Source organism: Durotheca rogersii (assembly GCF_024521655.1).
Source record: "Durotheca rogersii strain YMJ 92031201 chromosome Unknown GGS23scaffold_26, whole genome shotgun sequence".
Classification (NCBI taxonomy): domain Eukaryota; kingdom Fungi; phylum Ascomycota; class Sordariomycetes; order Xylariales; family Xylariaceae; genus Durotheca; species Durotheca rogersii.
Window position 1 is genome coordinate 301,702 of NW_026251257.1, and position 18,377 is coordinate 320,078.

Sequence of the window (18,377 nt, forward strand, 5' to 3'; positions counted from 1 at the left end):
TATGTGTGTATATGAGTATATGCGTAGTATGGGTGCAGGCAGCATGGCCCCCGGGCATACCACACGAATCGGGATACGTTCTGCCGACGCTTCATCGTAGCTCGGCAGATCAATATACGTAGATGCGTAGTATTCTGAGCTGCGCTCATAGATATATGCATGTACCTCAGAGACGTCATCACGGCGAAATGGAAGGGCATGACATGTCTTGGCTCTAATTTGCCTCAAATGGGGGGAGGGGACCACGCCTTGATGCGCACTGGGACGGTGGGCACCCAAGTGCCTCACGAGAGGTCGAAGACTCCCCCTCCCATTGCCGTATGAGCAAATGATTATCCTGCCGATCGAGTCTAGACCGTCGGACCCCTGGCGAGCACACCTGTCAGAAATTCCCCATTCCAGCTTCGTCTTTTCCAAGGACGGTCCCCTCGAACCCCGGTCGCGATGCCGTCGGCAGCAGCGCAAGAAGGGACCACCACTACTGCAAGGTACCTACATTATACCGTAGCATGCTGTGGGAGGATGGCGACTTGAAACTGGAAGCCAGCAGCGTTGACAGCCGACAATGATGAAATCGTTACCACCCAAGGCCTGCTGATTCACAGCCCGTAATGCTCTATCGCCACCACGACGCATTCCGAGTACCGATGGGAGTCCAAACCCATCGTCTTGGCAGATGTAACCCGTTGCTGGGAACATGGGAATAGGCTCGTGCCTGGACCTGGTTCGGACCCATACAGTCCTTCTCCATAGCATATCTACATACTACGTAGTACCGCGCCGTAGCAGCAAGAGCAGCACTCGGCTATCACCAGGCCGGCCTATATTTGGTCCTCTCTTCCTTGGATATCCTCCCAAAAGTTGGACACCGAGGAGATGCTCCCTTGGCCCGTCACGTGACCCCTAGCGAATCCACTCTATCCACACTTGCCCGGGTTGTGGTGAGGACGTGTTTTATATCGTCGTCTAAGGACCTCAGGGATCCCCGCCTCGCAGCAGGCAGAGGGCGGGCAAGATCCTCCTCGCCCACCGTTGATTGGCCCTCTCGGTCGGCGTAAAGTCCGATGCTGAGAAGCGAATTTTCCCTGCGATCCCCCCGGACCGTCGGGGGGTTCCCAAGCCTGGTATACATACTGAACCCGAACCCCTTCCTCTATACCCCCCCCCCCCTCCTCCTCTCTCTCTCTCCCCTCCCAGGATATCGTAAAGCATGAATCTGTAGGCGGCTCGCAGTCAACGACGACGGCCAGTCGATGCCCAAGGCAATAACTCGGTTATGTACTCCGTGCTCTGTGCTCTGTGCTACATGCCTACACCACGTACACATATAACTTCTGCCAAGCCAGTCTCTACGAGCCTCCCATAGCATATCCCGGTCTTAAAATACATACACACCGGTAGGGGTAATGGCTATGCTCTCCACACTTACTCATGCATGTGTGTGTGTATGACATGCCAGAAGTAACAACAGCCGGTACCCGCCTGCGCTGTGGAGGTCGTCGTCGTCGTTCTCGCAGTCGATACCTCTTCTCGACGGAGAAATTAAACCCATAAACAGGGGCGTGAGGCCGAGGAGGAAGGATGGGGTGGGAAGAGGAGGTCCCGTTACGGCAGCTGAGCTGCGAACATGAATCCGACGTTCCCAACTCTGCTCGTCAGCTGACCCGAGCACGAACGAGTTACCGCCTCATCATCATCTCATCTACGAGACGACGATTCCATGCGGATGAAGGGTGGTGACGATCTGTCGACAGATGGAGAGACAAAAAAAAACCAAAAGAAACCCCCCCCCCCCCTTCCCAAGAACCACACCCCACTTGCTCCCCTCGAGCCAACAGGTCCTGTCTCACGGGGTCTTGTCTAAGACATACATTACATGCCATGTCTCTGTTCATGCGGCCTCCTCCGTACATAGATACACACACTACATACACACACACGCAGTCAGAGAGTCAGCCAGACATACATACGTACACACATACACATACATACATGCGTAGTGGCCCTGGTCCTGCGTTAGGGATAGCTCAATTGATCAGCCTCTTCCAATGAGGCGCAACGCCGACGTCAGTCAGTACAGCCTCACGCTGCGAAAAAGCACCACCATCTAACCGGGGGTTGGTAACTTGTCCCTCTCGTTCTCGTCCCTCGCTTCTCGTCCTGCCACCTCTCCTCCCCCCCCCACCCCTTCTCTATCGACAAGCTTAACCAAATCAGACCAAGCTCACCCAAGTCGACGCCGTCCACGGACGAGCGACTGCAGCCTGCCGGGGGGCGGTGGAGCGAGCGAGCGAGCCAGCGCGCGCGCGCGCGAGCTCTGCCTGACCCCCACCGGGCAACCGGATACGGCATTCATCTCGTCTCCTCGCCTACGAACGAGCCAACGTCGCCGTCGAAAAGAAAAAGAGAGACCGAGAAGGAGAAGAAGAAGAAGAAGAAGAAAAGAAAAAAGGGGGAATTACACAAAGTACACTGCCTCATCTCACTTCGCCTTCGGACATCCCGGGAGCGCCGAGCGCGGTCGTCTCAGCGCTCCGAGGTTCTCCCCTCCCCCTTCCCTCCCCCACCCCCTTTCCCCCCTTTTTTTTTTCGCGAACTCGACGAACGGTGATGGTTGTTGTTGGTCCGCGGGCGCGTCGGTTGGCGGACGAAAGTTAGCTGCAGACGAAATCCGTCCAACCCGGTCTTTTTTTTGTCTGGGTCGTCCTCGCGGACGCCAGGGAGCAAGCAACCAAGCAACGCAAGCAAGCAGGCAAGCAGGCAGGTAGGCAGGCAAGGCAAGCAAGCAAGCAGGCAAAGCAGATCGATCGATCTGATCTCGGCTGCCGAGCCTGCATCGGCGGCGGTAATCTGCTGCTGCTGCTGCTGCTGCTGCTGTACTGTCCCCCCTTCCCCTTCCCCCCTCCTCCTCCTCCTTCTGCCCCCGTAGGTAGGACAGAGTGGATGGCGAGAAGGAGAACGACACGCGCCTCGCTTGCATGTCGAGCACGGCTAGGGTTACATGGAGGCAGTTATGATCTGATCGCCACGGCCCTCTCTGCTTTTTTCTTTTTTTTTCTTTTCCCTCGTTCTTCCTTGGGGGGGACGCCACCGACTACTTCTAGCGAGACGATGCCATGCAGTACAGTCACTTCTCGGGGGGGGGGGGTCTCTCCCTCACGCGCGTCGCGGCGTCAATGTGACCAGTCATCCCCCCCCGTCTTGTCTGCCCAGGTAAATAATTACATCACTTTCCTCCCCTTTCTTTTACTGGTGCCTCCTCGTCCCCCTCGTCTCCAGGCAGCTAACGTGTAGTCGCCAGTAAGGCTCACCGGTGCCGCTCATCTTCTGCCAGACCCTGTCCTGCAGCGGTGTATGTGATAGATACCACGTACGTGTGCATATCCGCATGCTCATCTCTATCTATCCGTCCTTTCTGGCGCCCTCCCCGGCGCCGCGCGTTTTGTATGTATTGTGGACGCTGTGCTCGCCCTGTAGATACATACACATATCTAGCCGCTGTCAGAGATGACGCGCGGTGCTACCAATGGGGGGAAAGGGGAGGGGGGTTGGCTAATGGCACCCCTAATTCGATATATTATCAGGCATCCCCTTATTGATAGGGATCGTATGCGGATCTTATAACCCTCTCCTCCCACTTTACCCCACGGTACAGTCATCCTGCGTCTGACAGACATACAGGGACTGACACGTACTGTCCTGCTCATTATTCTGACGCCCATCGCCCCTTTTTATCCAGGGCGAGACGGGCATCGTACGGGCCCTCCTCCCTGTTGAGCCATTTTGCTGACAGGCAAGAACCCCTTTCGAGCCATCTCACGTCGAAGGACAGGCGAGGAGAAAAGGGGTGGGGGGAGGGGAGGGATTCCTTCAGAGACCAGACCGCAAGCCACCGATTTGCTTTTTCTTTCTCTCTCTCCCCTTTGGTTCTTCCACGGGGTCTGCGCCTTGTTCGGCGATGATGGCATTTGGTTCGCATGCATATGCCGTCGCCCTATCTACTCCATATGCGGGGGTGCAACCTTCACGGTTCGACCGCTAAAGCACCTCGCCTGGACGGCTGTCGTGTGTTAAAGCGGCCGCCGGGACGGTTCTATGCGCATACGGAACCCATGCCGCGTACAGCCGCAGGGTGCACATTAGGGCTGAGGTAGGGGGGGCGGCCGAGAAGAAGAAGGGAGGAGCCCGGTCCGTCTGATCTTGGTGAAGCATCTTCGCGATTTAGATCTGCCACCCGAAATTGATCTTGCAGATATCTAGCCCTTGTTCACTCCTCCTCACCATTGCCACACCACCCGTTTCCCGCCCCGACGGCCGCATCGGGACGCTCTCTTCGCCCCCCGCACGCGCCAGCATCGAGGCTTGGGAATAGGGGACGGAAACGCTGGGGAGATAAGAGAACTAAGCCCCGGAGACGCTTCTCGCTCCTCTCCCTTGCTTACTCCCGCAACCAATGCCGCATACGTGGTAGAGGAAACCAGATTGCGATCCTTCGCACGTTGGCCCCAGTTCACCCCCATTATTATCTGACAGCCTGCCTGTCTTAGCTGACTGACCCCGTGCGATACCCTCGGGGGCCCCGGGAACCAGTCTGCTGGATCGTGTAGCGAGACGTGATTGCGCCGGTATTAGCCGACAAGCGAGATTCGAGATTCCGGCTCCGATCTCACTTTTTTCTCTCTCCCCTTTAGATATTAACGGAGTACCTCCAACGTGCATGCCCCATAGTTTGCTACCTTTGCCCTACTTCCTTTCATCGTATTCTGCCTCGTTGCCTCGAGGACGTGATTCTATCCCCAGACGGCTGGCTACCTCCTCCGCCGCCGCCGCAGATCTGTGCCTGTCTCACACTCTCTCTAAAGTCCCTCTCCCGCTCTGCATACCGCGTACGACAATAACGATCTGATTACCCACACGTCGTCTAGCATCGCAGGGTGGCGCCCGAACCCCGGCCCGGAGAGGGACGACCCAGCGTTACGCATACACGGTGTCCAAGTTTTCCGCTCGAATAAAAGAAAAGAGAGCAATGCGGGACGCGTGATCAGGACCTACCTAGGTAGGTAGCTACCTAGCTCTCTGGATCCATGCTATGTAGGTACATATAGTATTACGCTGGCAGACGCATGTCTCTGGAGGTAAATAGTTCCAAGAAAACGGAAACCGAAAAGCAAAGAAGTAGATAAAAAAAGAAGACACAAGTTCGCAATAGAGAAAGAAGAAGAAGAAAAAAGTCAAAGGCCTATAGGCGTTAGTTCTGGCGGCGAAGTGGGCAGCCGAGATCCATCGCCTGCTGCATGCATGATCATGATCATGACTATGACCGCGACTCGCGTCGAATCCGTGCCGCGTGCGTGCGTGTGCCGAGAGGGGGGCCCGCAGGCGAGGAGCGCAGCGGCTTCCGGGATTTCAGCTCCTCGTCTACGATGTTATGTTGCAGTAGTAATCTCGAGAGCATCTCGACGCTGCTGCTGCTGCTGCTGCAACTACTGCGTCGCCCATCCTCCTCCGTCTCCTCCCCCTCCCCTCCTCCTCCTCCTCCGACTCCATCTCCTCCCTCCTGCTGCTGCTGCTGCTGCCGCCTCCAGCCTCCAGCCTCCGTCTTTCCCCCAACCTGGTCCTCGGTTCAGGCATGTACATACGCCCTACATACAGGCGAAGCGAGCCGTCGCGGTGGTGCGTCGCTAGCCGGAGGGCCACGGCGGAGCGGAGGGGGAAGCGGGCAGCGACTATACATACACGCGTACACTAGGCAACTTAGACGCATATACGTACGTGCATAAATTAACCATATATTACGGTATTGTTTACTACGTATGCGAGTATGCGTCTGCGTATCTTGTTCACCCATGCACGTAGGCACGTATGTAGGTATGCGACCTGTCCGCTCTCCTCTCCTCCGCTCTCTTCTTTTCCTTTTTCTCCCCCCCTCCCCCCCCCCTGCCGTCATATCTCCGTATGGAGATGGGCGCGGCGGCCACGGGGAGGGCAAGGGGGGGGAGAATTGTGGTGGCGAGGGGGAAAGGGGACATGGCATGATCAAATTATTCGAGGTTCCTGGGGTTCGCGATGTGCGCGAGACCTAAAACCGCTGCATCTCGAGAGCGGGAGGAGGAGGGGATGAGACGTCGGAGATAGAGCTGCGATGTGAATACTACACACAGCCGCCATCGTCGCCCAAGCGACATCCAACCGCCAACCGCCTGCGCCTGCGGTGGGTGTTAGAGTAACCTGGGAACGCTGGATGATCGGCGGTGCCGGGCTACGGATTCGGACGCGGCGAGTCCACGGTTCGGCTAATTTGATCTGTCTGTTTTTTTCCCTCTGCCCTGCTTTCGTCTCTGCCACACACACACACACATACAGAAGCTAGCTAGCTAGCTATACCTACCTACCTACCTACCTACCTACATACACACATACATACGCACATCTTGGATGCCCACTCACTTGTTACACATGTACGTACATATGCCTGCCTACACATAACACATACACTACGCACATACGTACTGCATATACGTGCCTATACCTACATACCTACATAGACCGGCCTACCACCAGAGGGGGAGGCGGGGGGGGAAGGGGGGAGGAGGGGGGTTGGTGAAGAGAGAGAGAGAGAGACAGAGAGAGAAAACAAAAAAGAAAAAGAGCCACATTATGGCAGTACGAGAGAAGTGCTCATTATGGCCCAGTGCTAGACAGGATATGGGCCACGATATCGAAGCGGGCTGGCCCGGCCGCGGTCCTGCAAGTCGCGGCCGCAGAACGGGTCTCATTGAGGTGTCCACCGCGAAGCCCGTGACCAAGCAACGGTCCAGTCACGGGCGGAGCTGCTGGCGAAATTTTTTTTATTTTTTATTTTGTGCACTTCTCGTTCCTTGCCCTTCCATTCGCGCTGGAGTTCTTTTTTTTCTTTTCTTTCTTTCTTTTTCTTTTCTCTCAATGGCTCCCCCCCTCCCTCCCTCCCTCTCTCCGTTCGCTTATTAGTATAATAATAATAGCAGTGCTACTATTATATTAATAACGTATGCGGATTCTCTGCGTGTCTCTTTTTTTTCTCTGTCTTTTAAACCCAGGACCGAAAAGCAGCCAATAGAAATTGCAATGGAAAAAGAAAAAAACAAGGCCATACGTGCAGACGCCTATAGATATTATACCTACACATATATCCCCCCCCTGGAGGATCCTTCGGTAGCCTTGCCCCATCTTGCATGCGTTCGAAAACGGCAAACAAAGATCGGCCCAGCGATCTAGGCCAAGGGTGATACAGAAAGGGAGGGGGGGGGAGGGATGGGCTGGCTGCTGTCACGAGTTGAGAGAACCCCTTCTTCTGGGGGTTTTTTTCTTCTTCTTGTCCTCTTGTTGTTTTTTTGCTCCTCTTCCTCCCTCTCTTCCTCCCTCTCTACTACACACCACTAAAGACTTCGGACCCTTTTTTTTTCCCTTGTTAGAAGGGGGAGGGGTGGGAAAGGAGGGAGAACAGGAAAACCAGGAGGGGAGCGCACATCCGCACTTACAGGCCACTCGCCCACACACACAGAGAGATTAACCTACATACGTCTCCCACATACCTACATTGCATACGACAATAGTACACATACACGCATACATACACACACATACGTAGACAAATGAGAGACAGCGCGAGCCAGACGGGCCGCGGGAACAGGCGGCCGGGGGGGTGGGAGTGGTTTTGCTAGCGTTAGTGGTGAGCGAGCCCGTACCCTCACTGGCCCGCGTCTGCGTCTGCGTCTGCGTCTGCGTCTGCGTCTGCGTCTGCGTGGAGGGAGGAGAAGGGCGAGAGAGGCAGAAGACGAGACAGAAAGAGAGCGCGGGCGCGAGAGAAAAGAGTGGATTCGCCAGTGGGGTCTCTCTCTACTACCATTACTGCGTACGACGTTCTCCGTACGGTTGTACGGGTAGGGGAGGGGACGGGGGGGGGAGCAGCAGTAGCAGCAGCAGCAGCAGCACCACCACCACCACCACCACCAAGCACCCAGCACCAGCACCGGCACCAAGCAGCAGAAACATCGGTAGCGACAGCGACAGCGATCCCCAAATCCCGAGACCAAATCCCGCCGCGGCGCCGCTGGATATCGTCAGCCTTGTCCGCGTCGAGGAAAAAGGTGGAGAGGTCAATCGCTCGCGGACTCTTCTCTCCTTCTCGGTCTCTGGCTTGGCCTCTGCTCGGGTTCGTGCCTCTTGCCGGGAGCAGTGCCAACAGACGGCGCCGGCGGCAGCGCGAGGTCCACGCTTGGCTTCTACGCATCCTCCCACCACCCTCGGGTGAAAGGCGAGGTACGTGATGTAGGTTATATGTATGTATGTTATATGTAGGCATAATGTGTCTGCATACATATGTCGAGGGGATGGAGATGGGCCCGGGCCCTGGTTGATGTTGGGCAAATCGCTTATCACCATCTTTCCATTTGCTGCCTCTGCTCCTTCTGGCTGGGCCGGGCGCGCGCGCAGCGCGCATCGCGCACCCTTCGCCCTCGTCCACGTTCCCCCCCCCCCCCCCCCCAAGCCCCGTTTCCCTCCTACCCTATCCTACTTCCTCGGGCCGAAGATTTTACTCATCGTATCCCTCATCACTGGAGGCTACGTGCTGTCTTCTGCCTCCAGTCCTCCTCAGGCCTATGCCTGCCCGGAAGTCCACGATTTCGTCGGCAGCGTCGTCATCCCGGTCACCGCCGCGGCCGCGGTCCGTTACTCACGCCCTCCGTGAACACTAGGTCTCCCTTGCTGCCTAGCACCTCACGCCCCGCCTCCTCGAGCAGGACGCCGAAGGCGAGCAGGGCCGTCTCGTCCATGCTGCACTCGTCGATGTGCACGCCGCGGACGGTGCTGCCGGCGGACCGCGCGGCGTAGAAGTGGCTCGCGTAGCTGTGTATCGCCTTGAGCATGTCGCTGTCGGGCAGGGCCGGCCCCAGCGCCTCGTGGGCCCGGTAGATGTCCTTCTCGGCGTAGCGGACGGGCGCGGCGGCGCGGCGGAAGAGGACCTCCTCCGGCGCGAGGGTCGGGTTCCGGTGCTGGTACTGCTGTTGCGCTGGGCGGTAGCGGCGGCGGCGATACGCCGCCTCTGCTGCCAGCACCTCCGGCTCGGATCCATCGTCCAAGCCATACGAGCTGGTGACTCGGCCTATTGGAGCAAGCAGAACTTGGTCAATATCCACACTGGCTGGTCTGGGCTGGGCTAGCTTGGAAATTGAGGTAGTATTCTTTTTTTTTCATTCCTCTGCCCCCGTCACGAGTTCGGTCCCGATGGAAGGCGGTGAGCTTCGGGTGTGGGATTGCCGAAGACGGTGGTAGCCGCTGCTACTACGCTGCGGCGGGACAGGGACAAGGCAGGTCGCAAACGCACCTGCTACGGCGTCGTAGACGTTCGCATGTCTGTTCCGACGCTTTCGTGCGCCATCGGCGGCGACGACGACGGCGTCTGCTCCCGTGGCGTCGTCCGCCCCCGGAGACGAACCGGGCACGAAGCGTCGCTTGCCAGCGCTGGCGGTCATGTCGCCGAGGTGGCGCAGATGCCGCGAGAAGCCAATCGCTGACGGGCTCTCTGCCGTCCTGGTGGGCTCTCTCTGCTGTGGCTCACCGTCCGGCCCACCGCCCGACCGTGGCTGTTCCCCTTCTCGCCTAGGCCGCCTGTCCCGTCCGTCGCTCGACAGACCTCAGGTATCCGGGCAGCGGGTGGGATGCTGTCGAAGGCTAGGCGGCGGCGGCATGCACTTGGCGGCGCGTATGCGGCGCAGGTGTGACGGTGTATCTCAGGTGTGGAGAGGGAGAGAGAGGTGTATTTCGGCTACGGGATTCTGAGGGCGTATCTTGGGTATGGATTTTAGGTGTGGATGTTGCTGTGTTCTTTTTTTATTTCCCCCCCCTCGCTATTTGGAATTCTGATCCCTCCCAAGAATGTCGGGTTCCACCCAGCACCAGCACCGGCACCAGCACCGGCACCAGCTGGCACGGGTACCTGGTACCTCGTCCCTCTATCCGCTATGCGCAGCTGCGATGGGGTACCTATAGAGTAGCTCGCCGGGTTGTAGTTTCCTTACTTCCCCTGCCTTGGTTCCTTCCTCTGTTTCCGGATTCCCTTAGGCCAAGGCAGGCACTATACCGTACCTGCCTTCGCTACCCTATCTACTGCGTAGCACCTATGCGCCTAACTTAGGAAGCCGTGGCCGCCTGGGTTGCGGACCGGCACCGCACCTTCCCCACCATGTCCCTGATGCCTAGGACCAGGCAGGAGCTGGGTAAGTACCTCGCGACCTGAAATAGGTACCCAAGATTACCAGTGTCTCATGCTATAGGTGCCCGGGGTACTTCCCTGTCTGCCCAGATAATAAGTGTTGGAAGGGGGGTGGATGTACCTGCGTAGGTGCCTGGTGGCGGTGGTATGTACCTGTGTATGTATAGGTAGGTGTGTATGTGGAAGGCAGGAGGGGACGGGACGGGATCTGTCGTGCCTTTCTCTCCAAGAGTTGCGGCTCTACTCGGTCCCTTCGGTCCTTTCGGTCCTTTCAGTCACCTTCCTCTCTCCCTCCTTTGTCCGCTCCTCTCCTCTCTATCTCTTCTCTAGGTCACCTAACAGGCACAATGCGACAAACGACGACAGATTCAATACAACACAGCAGACGCCATCCGACAGCCACAGCCAACTAGCCCATCGACGACGATTTACACGTACCCCGCCCCCACCAGTCTGGCTGCCGGAGTTGTCCACTCTGATGAATGAATCGATCGCTGTTTGAACGGTCCTCTGGCAGCCTGAGCCCCGGTGGCTTTGCTAGGCTAGTCACCTCGCGGCTCCTGAACACCTTTCAGGCTGCGCCCGGGCTCCGCTTCGATGGCGGTGAGACAGGCACTGCTATACGTCATGAGGAGGATGGCCCCGTAGCTGAGGCAGATGCTGCTTCTTCCCTCTGGGCCCATCAAACTGGCGTTAGTGCGTTGGCCCTCGAGCACTTCGACGGCAGAATGTGAGCTCAGAACTCAGAACACTCCGATCTGTCTTGTGGGAATCCGTCCTGCCATGAACCCCTTCCCCCCTGGTCTGCTTGTGCTAACGGGTCGTGTAGTCTCGCATCGGGGGGACTGGATGCCACCATCAAGCTCTGGAATCTGGAGCAGTGCGCGAATCCATCCACAGGGCATACGTACACTCCAGTTGTCAGCATCCGACGCTCAGAGCAAACCCACAGGTTTGGTATCACCCACCTCTCCTTCTACCCCTTTGACTCGGGTGCGTTCCTGTCCACATCCTACGACGAAACCCTCAAAGTCTGGGCGACGAAAACGGCTAGCCTGGCGGCCTCGTTTAGTTTGGGGTCCAAGGTATATACCCACGCTATATCCCCCATCGCTTCGCATCTGCTAGTTGCCTGCGGGACCCAGCACCCCGCCGTTCGCCTAGTAGATCTGCGCTCTGGAGCCAATGTGCAATCGCTGGCCGGCCACGCGGGCGCTGTGCTCGCGGTGTCCTGGTCGCCGCGTTACGAACATGTTCTCGCTAGCGGTAGCGTCGACGGGACCGTCAAGATATGGGACATCCGCCGGGCGGGAGGGCCCATCGGCATGTTAGACCAGGAGGATAGCCTGGGCCTTTACTACAACGGACTTCTCGACGCTAGCACTGCTAAGGTCAGGGTCCGCGCCTCGGCCAAGGCGCATACGGCCCCCGTAAACGCGCTGACGTGGACCGACGACGGCGGGTACATAGTCTCAGCCGGCCACGATCAGCGCATCCGCGTTTGGGACGCGGCAACAGGTAGGAACACGCTCGCGAGCTTCGGCCCGAGCATCCGGAACCGCCAGCTGGCTAGCATCACCCCCTTTACGTCGCCCACCGGCCTCGCCCGGCCCGGCGGCGAGCTGCTCTTTTGGCCCAACGAGACCGAGATTCTCGTCCTCGACCTACACGACGGGCACGTCGTCACGAGGCTGAGGCCGACGGCCCCCGCCGTTGCCAGCCTCCGATCGTCGTCGTCGTCGACCCGATCCGTCAGGAACCGCGTCACGAGCCTGGCGTGGAGGGGCGCCGGGGCGGGAGCCAGCGAGACGAGCTCGGTCGGTGGCGCCGTCATGGGGGGCAGTAACATGGCCGGGGCTATCTTCAGCGCACACCTCGACGGCCAGATCAGGGCCTGGGTGCCGCGCCTCGAGGGAGATGAGGACGAAGACGAAGACGAGGACGGGGATGACGAGGCTAGCCGGGAGCGCGCAGCCAAGAGGAAGGCCCTCGACGACGTGTACAGAGGCCTGACGGGGAGGAGGATCACGTTCGTCTAGTGCGCGCGCATGCATGCAAGGTGCCATAGCGCCATGCACGGCTGTTGCACTTACCGCAGTTGAATATCGGGACCGGGCGAGCTGCGCGATGGCAGTATGAAAGGCCGTGGCAGAGGTATGCGCGCACACGCTAACACATATACCTACATGCTGCCGGGCCTCTCGGGAGCACCGTGACGGCGTCTGGAGGCGCCTGTTCAGCTTCCATACACCCTAGATAGGGATAATCAATAGCTATAGTATTGCTTAGCATGTGTAGGTATATGCTTGGTTCGTGACCCTGCGAGGAAAGACGTGGCATTCTGATAAGATGCATATTGCAGCCAGCTGATTACTCGATTAGCTGGTTGATCGCCCGTTCATCTGTCCCCGTCGCCGCGTTCTGCCATCTGTTTTTTTTTTTTTTGGTCCCTTGTCTACCGGCTGAAAAGTAATAATATTGCTTGTAATGTCTATGGAGGTTTGAATAATGTTATCCTTTCCGAATGGGCCCCCCTCCCCCCGTCAGCTGGCTAGGCCCCGATCCTGCCCCCCGACGGGTCTCCGTCTGCCTCCTCCCAGTCTCAGTCTAAGTCTCAGTCTTAGCCTTTTTCTCTTATCTCCTTTCTGCCCCTCACCCCTCGGGGATAGGGTGAGGGAGGGGGGACCTCCGACGAAGGTACCAGATCACCAGATTGCGCTCACCGCTGCCGCTGCTGCTGCTGCTGTTGGTGCTCTTATGGGTCCGCCCCTCCTCCTCCCCCAAAATATCCCCGTGAAAGAGAGACAGAGAGAGAGGGGAAGGGATCGACAAGCTCGCCATACGCTAATACCGAGGGGAGCCCCCCCCCCCCCCCTCCCCCGTCGTCGACTCGCGCGCGCGGGCAGGCGTGCGCGTGGCCTAGCTGACCTGTCTGACCTGCGGCGCTCCAGGTAGGTGTCTGATGACACCTGACGTCTGACGTACTTATCTGACGGCCGCCACGGCTACGCGGTTCTGCGTATCACGTCGTGCGCTGCGCTGTCTGGCTGGCTACCGGGCTGGCTGGCTGACCGTCTATCGGGCGAGCTGGCTGGCTGTCTATCGGGCTGGGCCGGGCTAAGCGGGTAGGTTAGTAGGTAGGTTAGATGGGCGGGCCGGTGTAGCCTGCCTGTCTACGTCTACATACCTACCTACGTGTAGATCAACGTTTGTAGATAGTGCATACACCCAAGGAGGTAGGTCCGTCGTCTTGTCGATCTAGAATCCGAGCAGGGCCATCTTCTCCGTAGGTGCATACATACATCTCTGCCTGCGCCTCTGCCTGCGCGCCTTGCAGGTATACATCTCTAGGCACGTACGCGCATGTGGTACCTACCTGCTCTCAGGGCCCGCCTCTCTTTTTCTCTCTCTCTCTCTTTCACGCCGCCGCCGCCGCTACTATTACTGCTCTTGTCTTCCCTGCGGCTGACGACATGCTGACGTTCCCCCCGGCCCACTTTGCTCGCGGAGTGGGCCGGGTGCGTGGGCTTGGTTGGTGGTGGTCTGGACTCGAGGCGGGGAGGGGGTGTTGGAGCCAGGAATCTCGCTCGCTCGCCCCAGGCCGGCACAACAACACACACGCACACAAACAGGTGCTAGGTAATAAAACAAAACGCCTGCCACGCGGGCGGGTCCGTGTGGGAGCGCGTTAGAAAGGGGCGAGGGGCGAGGGTGGTTGTGAAGGAGAAAGACGAATATGAAGATGAGGAGGGGGGAAGGATGGCGATACGAGGGGTCCGAGAAGGATGGAGAGGGGAGGGGGGTGTTGCCGTACCGGGGGGGGGGGGGGGGGGGGTTGCTAGGGCGGATAGCAGATAGCGAAGGGGGAGGCAGAGAGGAGGGGGACAGGCGGGTAGGCATGGTAACGCTGGGTAGGGGTGGTAACCGGGTTTTCTCGACACCGGAACTCGGGACGGAGGAACTAGACGAGGCCAAGGGCGCGGAGAATTGTTAGGTTGTACAGGGGTGGGGGAGAAGAGAAACGGAGAGAGAGAGAGAGAGAGGGAGAGGGAGAGGGAGGCCCCAGGGTGAGGGTGAAAATGTGCCGGGGCATGGTATAAGTTGGAGGAGGAGTGTTATCGAGGTGGGGAACGAGGGCGAGGGGTGAGACACGAAAAGAGAAGAGGGAGAGAAGGGGGAGGGCTTGGACGCCGAACCTGGGCTCGTGCCAATGACGGGCAAAGGAATTGGGATTGCGCAAAACGACCTACCTACGTGTGCGGAGATGAAGAAGGATTAGGTACGTGTGTATGCAGTTCCGGAGCTGGCCTCGTCTCCCCGTAGGCAACTCGCCCACGCTGCGGGATATGCGTGATAATTGTCGAGCGGTTGCTTGCCTGCCACACTCGCCCGCCCGCCCGCCCGCTTCTGGTAGTGCGAATTCATACCTAGCAGACGCGCATATGAGACCGGGTTTGGCAGGACGGGCTTGGGCTCTTGGGCTTGGGCCTTGGGCTGGCCTACGGGCACGGCTAGCCCAGACGTTAGGTGCGCATGTATGTACGGGTATAGGTATGACATCCTTCGGGTGGAGGGTATATCAGAGTGCCATTCGACGCGCGTGCATGGGTAGAGACATGCATCTTAGCCGTTCTACGGGCTACCTATATTAGGTATTATCCCCCCCAACCGGTCGACGGCTATAGGGCCGTGTAACGGACGCGGTTGTCACAGCTGCGCGATGCTACGTCGCCCGGCCCCCCCCCCTCCCCAACGAACAATGTGTGGTGCTGTGACTCCTTCTGCATGTCTCGGTTTCGTGCCTGCATCGAGGCCCGCGAGACTCATAGCCGGCGGCCTCCTTCGCCAGCCCAGCGAGCCTCAGCACCGGAGCGCGATCCGCGGGCTCTAGCGGCCGCCGTACTGACGCTCTCCAGCTGCCGGCAAGAGGCCTCGGTTCCTGCGTCTCTGCTGTTCCTCGATAGGATGCGCTATGCCGCTTCCGTAGAAGTGGTAGGTAAGAGAGAGAGAGAGAGAGAGAGAGAGAGAGAGAGAGAGAGAGAAAGAAAGGGAGCTGCCTACCTAGTTCGCTCTCTCGTCGCCGTGAGTTTCGAAGTCGGGACGCGCCGGGTCGGCTTCGGGCCTGGCCATGCGGAGCGGCGAATCCCTGCACTTGGTTGCCTGCGCAGAGGAGACGACGATGCATCACGTATTCTGCGGAGACCTCGTGGCTGGGAGGACATGCTGGGATGTGTCGGACAACGGTTGGGGCTAACTGGCAACTTTCCAGAAGTCCCTAGTTGCTCTATAACCAGATACCTGCCGTTATAGAACGTAAATATTAAGTGCTTGGCAGATCTCGCGAGGCCTTTGCACACATTTCAATGGCTTTCAAGCCACTCAGTCTTAAACTTCCGGTAATAGTGGTGAGCGTGCGAGTTCTAATATAGACCGCATACGGGTGGTTTAGATAGTAGAGATAGTGTGTCACTCCTAGAATATCAAAGCACTCTGTCAAGTAGCAAAAGACGGCCTAGCTTTCACCAGCTGTTAACCACACCGGGTTGCGCCTCATGTCTTTATTGTGGTGTAAGATGCTACTACGATGGCCCTCGAGAATCATAGCTCTACTATACTACTATTAAGACACATCAGCTTTAGCATCTAATAAGACTGCTCAGCTATGCTTAAAAATATAGGCAGTTTTTCTCCCAACGAGTGCTAAGATTGGCAGCTATAAGGCTGTATTAAATTCTGCAATATTAGTCTACAATTATCGTATCACGTAGAGGTTGCTCCTCTTCGTTACTTACCTCAACAACAGGAGCTCCTATATATACGCTCCTATTACTTCCATTCCTTCAGTTAGTTCTTAAATAGAACAAGACCTTTTTTCTCCTTTTGCTCCTCCTCCCGTTACTCGTGAGATAGCTCCTCGCGCGCGCTCTCGCACCACACGTAGCTCCTTCCCAGATCTACGTGACATATCGATATCCCTATAATGTTAGTATGGAAACAAGAAGCACTTTGAGGGGTTTTAAATCGTGATTGTAACTGAAGATATGGCTTGTTGGCATATTCAGCTTCGTGCCTGGATGGCCAACTCGGATAGCTCCTCTGGGTGCATCAACGGCGGCTTTATAGACATTGTCGCAAGGCACACCCTGTTTGGAAGCTCTTACGGGTGAGCGTGGTAGGCGTTGAAACAACGCTCACCCCAGCTGCGCAACACATATCAGTATTCGTATGTGTGTCGATATCCCCATCCGGGTCTTTCAAGACTCCACGATGATGGGGACAGAACCCGTGTTAAGACAATAAGTCCGGATGCCCGAGAAAGAACCTGATAAAATAATGTGTCGTCTGGGGAACCGCTTCGTACGAGCGGTCAAGTATTGATACCTGCTAACTGCCTCACTCATTTCGGTAGAATCAGTAGAGTGGAACGGGGAACCGACTGTTGCTTGGTCCCCTTGCTCGTCTCCTACGGCTAAGGAGCTCGCCCGTAAGCTGGGACATTTCATATCGTCTGTGTGCGTGTTACGGTGGAGAAAATCAAGTTGCGTGTGAGCGCTCTCAGATACCATCACTGACAGACCTAACTAGGAGACGACACACACCGGTAGGAGAACGTACTAACATCGTATTCGTTAAGTAAAGTAGTTAATCTAGACCAATAGTCCTACACACACGCGTACTCGAGACACACGAATACGTAAACGAGAGAACCCCATTTTGGTTTACAGCTCATAGCCCCTATTTCGTTTCGCTGAGGGAACGGACAATCTTCATCCCTCAAAGCCCGTCTTCGCGGGTTTTCCTCGCCCAGGGAACATTATCCGGGAACGGAGAAAAGACACAAGAACCGTAATCTCGTACAGGATCATTTCGTACATGTAAACGTAATACAGAGGAGACCCGGCAGAATATCCGACGTGACAAAGGTCACCCTCCAGCAATATTGGAAACGTTAAACGTGATCTCGTAAGCTCCAGGCAAAACCAGCAATATTTTTCGCACTTCGTGATCATCGCTGTCATTCCGGTGTGGTCAATCTCCCAAAGCACCAATAGTAATAGTCACCAAACTCACCGGGCGGGTGCCTTATTCGATCATCCGTTTAGCTAAACAGCTTCTTGATGGCGGCCCGGAATCCGGTCGACTTCTTATTCACCTCGGCCTCCCGGGCTCTCTGCCTCTCCTCTCGCTTAGACGAGTATTTGAGCTCATCTCGGGGCGACACCGGGGCGGCCCTCGAACTGGATGCTTCCGCATGTGTCGCGTGCCTCGTTTCTGTCCTGCGCCGCCTAGGCGACTCACCGCGACTTCGGTATTCGCCACGGTCCCGATGTTCGCCGTCTCGGTGGCTCTTAGTCCGGAAAATGTCTGCCGAGTCTCGGTAAGACTTGTTGGTGTCAGAACGTTTGAGGGACGATGATTTTGGCGAGTCCCTGGGCGCCAAGTAGCTGTCGTTGCTACTGTTTGCCCTGGGACGCGGAGCATAGTTCGGTGCTGGGGCGGGTTCGGCGTTTCTAGTGTCGAGGAACTTCTTATTCGGAGAAGGAATATCTTCCTTTCCGGAAAACCTCTCGGAGTGTGACCTTTCAGAGTAGGGTAAACTGTGATGCCTCGAACTGCGGTAAGAGTGTCGGGCGCTCGGTGGCACTTCTGGTTCCTTTCCCTTACTCTCTCGCCCCCTATTGTGAAGCTCGCGTTCCGCGCGTCGTTCTTCCCTACGTCTGTCACGTGCAAGTTGCTCATCAGGAGCTCGGTACTTCTGGCTTGATGAACTATGCGAACTTCCAAGGGAGAACCCGCTATCCCGTCCCTTTGGGATGCGGGTGCTAGAATGATCAGAAGCTGTCCATACCGATACGTTACTGTCTGGTCGACTACTATGATGACGATGTTCGCCACTGCCCTTACTCTCCCTCGAGTGATTAGAATGATGATGATGATGGTGGTGGTGCCGATGCCTGTGATGTCGGTCGGAAGACTTGGCCTCATCTGTAGGTTTTCGGCCTTCGTCGTCTGTCAACAGGTCAGCATCGAGAGGAAAAACTGCACCCTGGTCGCCGCCCAAATCTTCAATTACAACCCCCGGAGAGCTGGCGCTTGGTTTTTGAACCCCCCCCTGAGCCGATTC

The 18,377-nt window shown here is 57.2% G+C and overlaps 6 protein-coding genes across 6 annotated transcripts; 3 read left to right on the plus strand and 3 right to left on the minus strand.

Annotated features, from left to right (window-relative positions):
* Nucleotides 1-2,575: 2,575 nt before the first annotated feature.
* Nucleotides 2,576-4,000, plus strand: GGS23DRAFT_248711 (uncharacterized protein). The gene is made up of 3 exons (XM_051512241.1): nucleotides 2,576-3,213; nucleotides 3,306-3,444; nucleotides 3,682-4,000. Exons 1-3 carry the CDS (start codon nucleotides 2,944-2,946, stop codon nucleotides 3,960-3,962), a joined length of 690 nt encoding a protein of 229 aa, XP_051368803.1. The 5' UTR covers nucleotides 2,576-2,943; the 3' UTR covers nucleotides 3,963-4,000.
* Nucleotides 4,001-7,356: 3,356 nt separating this feature from the next.
* On the minus strand, nucleotides 7,357-8,519 carry GGS23DRAFT_248886 (uncharacterized protein). The gene has a single exon (XM_051512242.1). It carries the CDS (start codon nucleotides 8,477-8,479, stop codon nucleotides 7,727-7,729), a length of 753 nt encoding a protein of 250 aa, XP_051368804.1. The 5' UTR covers nucleotides 8,480-8,519; the 3' UTR covers nucleotides 7,357-7,726.
* Nucleotides 8,520-9,977, minus strand: GGS23DRAFT_582544 (uncharacterized protein). Its single transcript, XM_051517235.1, has 2 exons — nucleotides 9,365-9,977; nucleotides 8,520-9,142 (listed from the first exon to the last, which is right to left on the minus strand). The coding sequence occupies exons 1-2, from the start codon at nucleotides 9,510-9,512 to the stop codon at nucleotides 8,688-8,690; spliced, it is 603 nt and encodes a 200-aa protein (XP_051368805.1). The 5' UTR covers nucleotides 9,513-9,977; the 3' UTR covers nucleotides 8,520-8,687.
* Nucleotides 9,978-10,200: 223 nt separating this feature from the next.
* On the plus strand, nucleotides 10,201-12,291 carry GGS23DRAFT_614262 (WD40 repeat-like protein; the record flags this gene model as incomplete). Its single annotated transcript, XM_051520635.1, has 2 exons — nucleotides 10,201-10,982; nucleotides 11,082-12,291. Exons 1-2 carry the CDS (start codon nucleotides 10,735-10,737, stop codon nucleotides 12,289-12,291), a joined length of 1,458 nt encoding a protein of 485 aa, XP_051368806.1. The 5' UTR covers nucleotides 10,201-10,734.
* Nucleotides 12,292-14,995: 2,704 nt separating this feature from the next.
* On the plus strand, nucleotides 14,996-15,912 carry GGS23DRAFT_582559 (uncharacterized protein). Its single transcript, XM_051517236.1, has one exon. It carries the CDS (start codon nucleotides 15,038-15,040, stop codon nucleotides 15,560-15,562), a length of 525 nt encoding a protein of 174 aa, XP_051368807.1. The 5' UTR covers nucleotides 14,996-15,037; the 3' UTR covers nucleotides 15,563-15,912.
* A 942-nt stretch (nucleotides 15,913-16,854) lies between these two features.
* Nucleotides 16,855-18,264, minus strand: GGS23DRAFT_582565 (uncharacterized protein). The gene is made up of 2 exons (XM_051517237.1): nucleotides 17,324-18,264; nucleotides 16,855-17,264 (listed from the first exon to the last, which is right to left on the minus strand). The coding sequence occupies exon 1, from the start codon at nucleotides 18,236-18,238 to the stop codon at nucleotides 17,402-17,404; it is 837 nt and encodes a 278-aa protein (XP_051368808.1). The 5' UTR covers nucleotides 18,239-18,264; the 3' UTR covers nucleotides 16,855-17,264; nucleotides 17,324-17,401.
* Between the last annotated feature and the right edge of the window lie 113 nt (nucleotides 18,265-18,377).

Coding starts and splice junctions, on each gene's coding strand:
- GGS23DRAFT_248711 (XM_051512241.1), top strand. CDS start 2,944: ATGGCGAGAAGGAGAACGACACGCGCCTCGCTTGCATGTCGAGCACGG. Junction 3,214..3,305: donor CCCCCGTCTTGTCTGCCCAG/GTAAATAATTAC, acceptor GTCGCCAGTAAG/GCTCACCGGTGCCGCTCATC. Junction 3,445..3,681: donor TCCCCGGCGCCGCGCGTTTT/GTATGTATTGTG, acceptor ACAGACATACAG/GGACTGACACGTACTGTCCT.
- GGS23DRAFT_582559 (XM_051517236.1), top strand. CDS start 15,038: ATGTCTCGGTTTCGTGCCTGCATCGAGGCCCGCGAGACTCATAGCCGG.
- GGS23DRAFT_582544 (XM_051517235.1), bottom strand. CDS start 9,512: ATGACCGCCAGCGCTGGCAAGCGACGCTTCGTGCCCGGTTCGTCTCCG. Junction 9,143..9,364: donor CGTCTACGACGCCGTAGCAG/GTGCGTTTGCGA, acceptor TTGCTCCAATAG/GCCGAGTCACCAGCTCGTAT.
- GGS23DRAFT_582565 (XM_051517237.1), bottom strand. CDS start 18,238: ATGAGGCCAAGTCTTCCGACCGACATCACAGGCATCGGCACCACCACC.
- GGS23DRAFT_248886 (XM_051512242.1), bottom strand. CDS start 8,479: ATGCGCGCTGCGCGCGCGCCCGGCCCAGCCAGAAGGAGCAGAGGCAGC.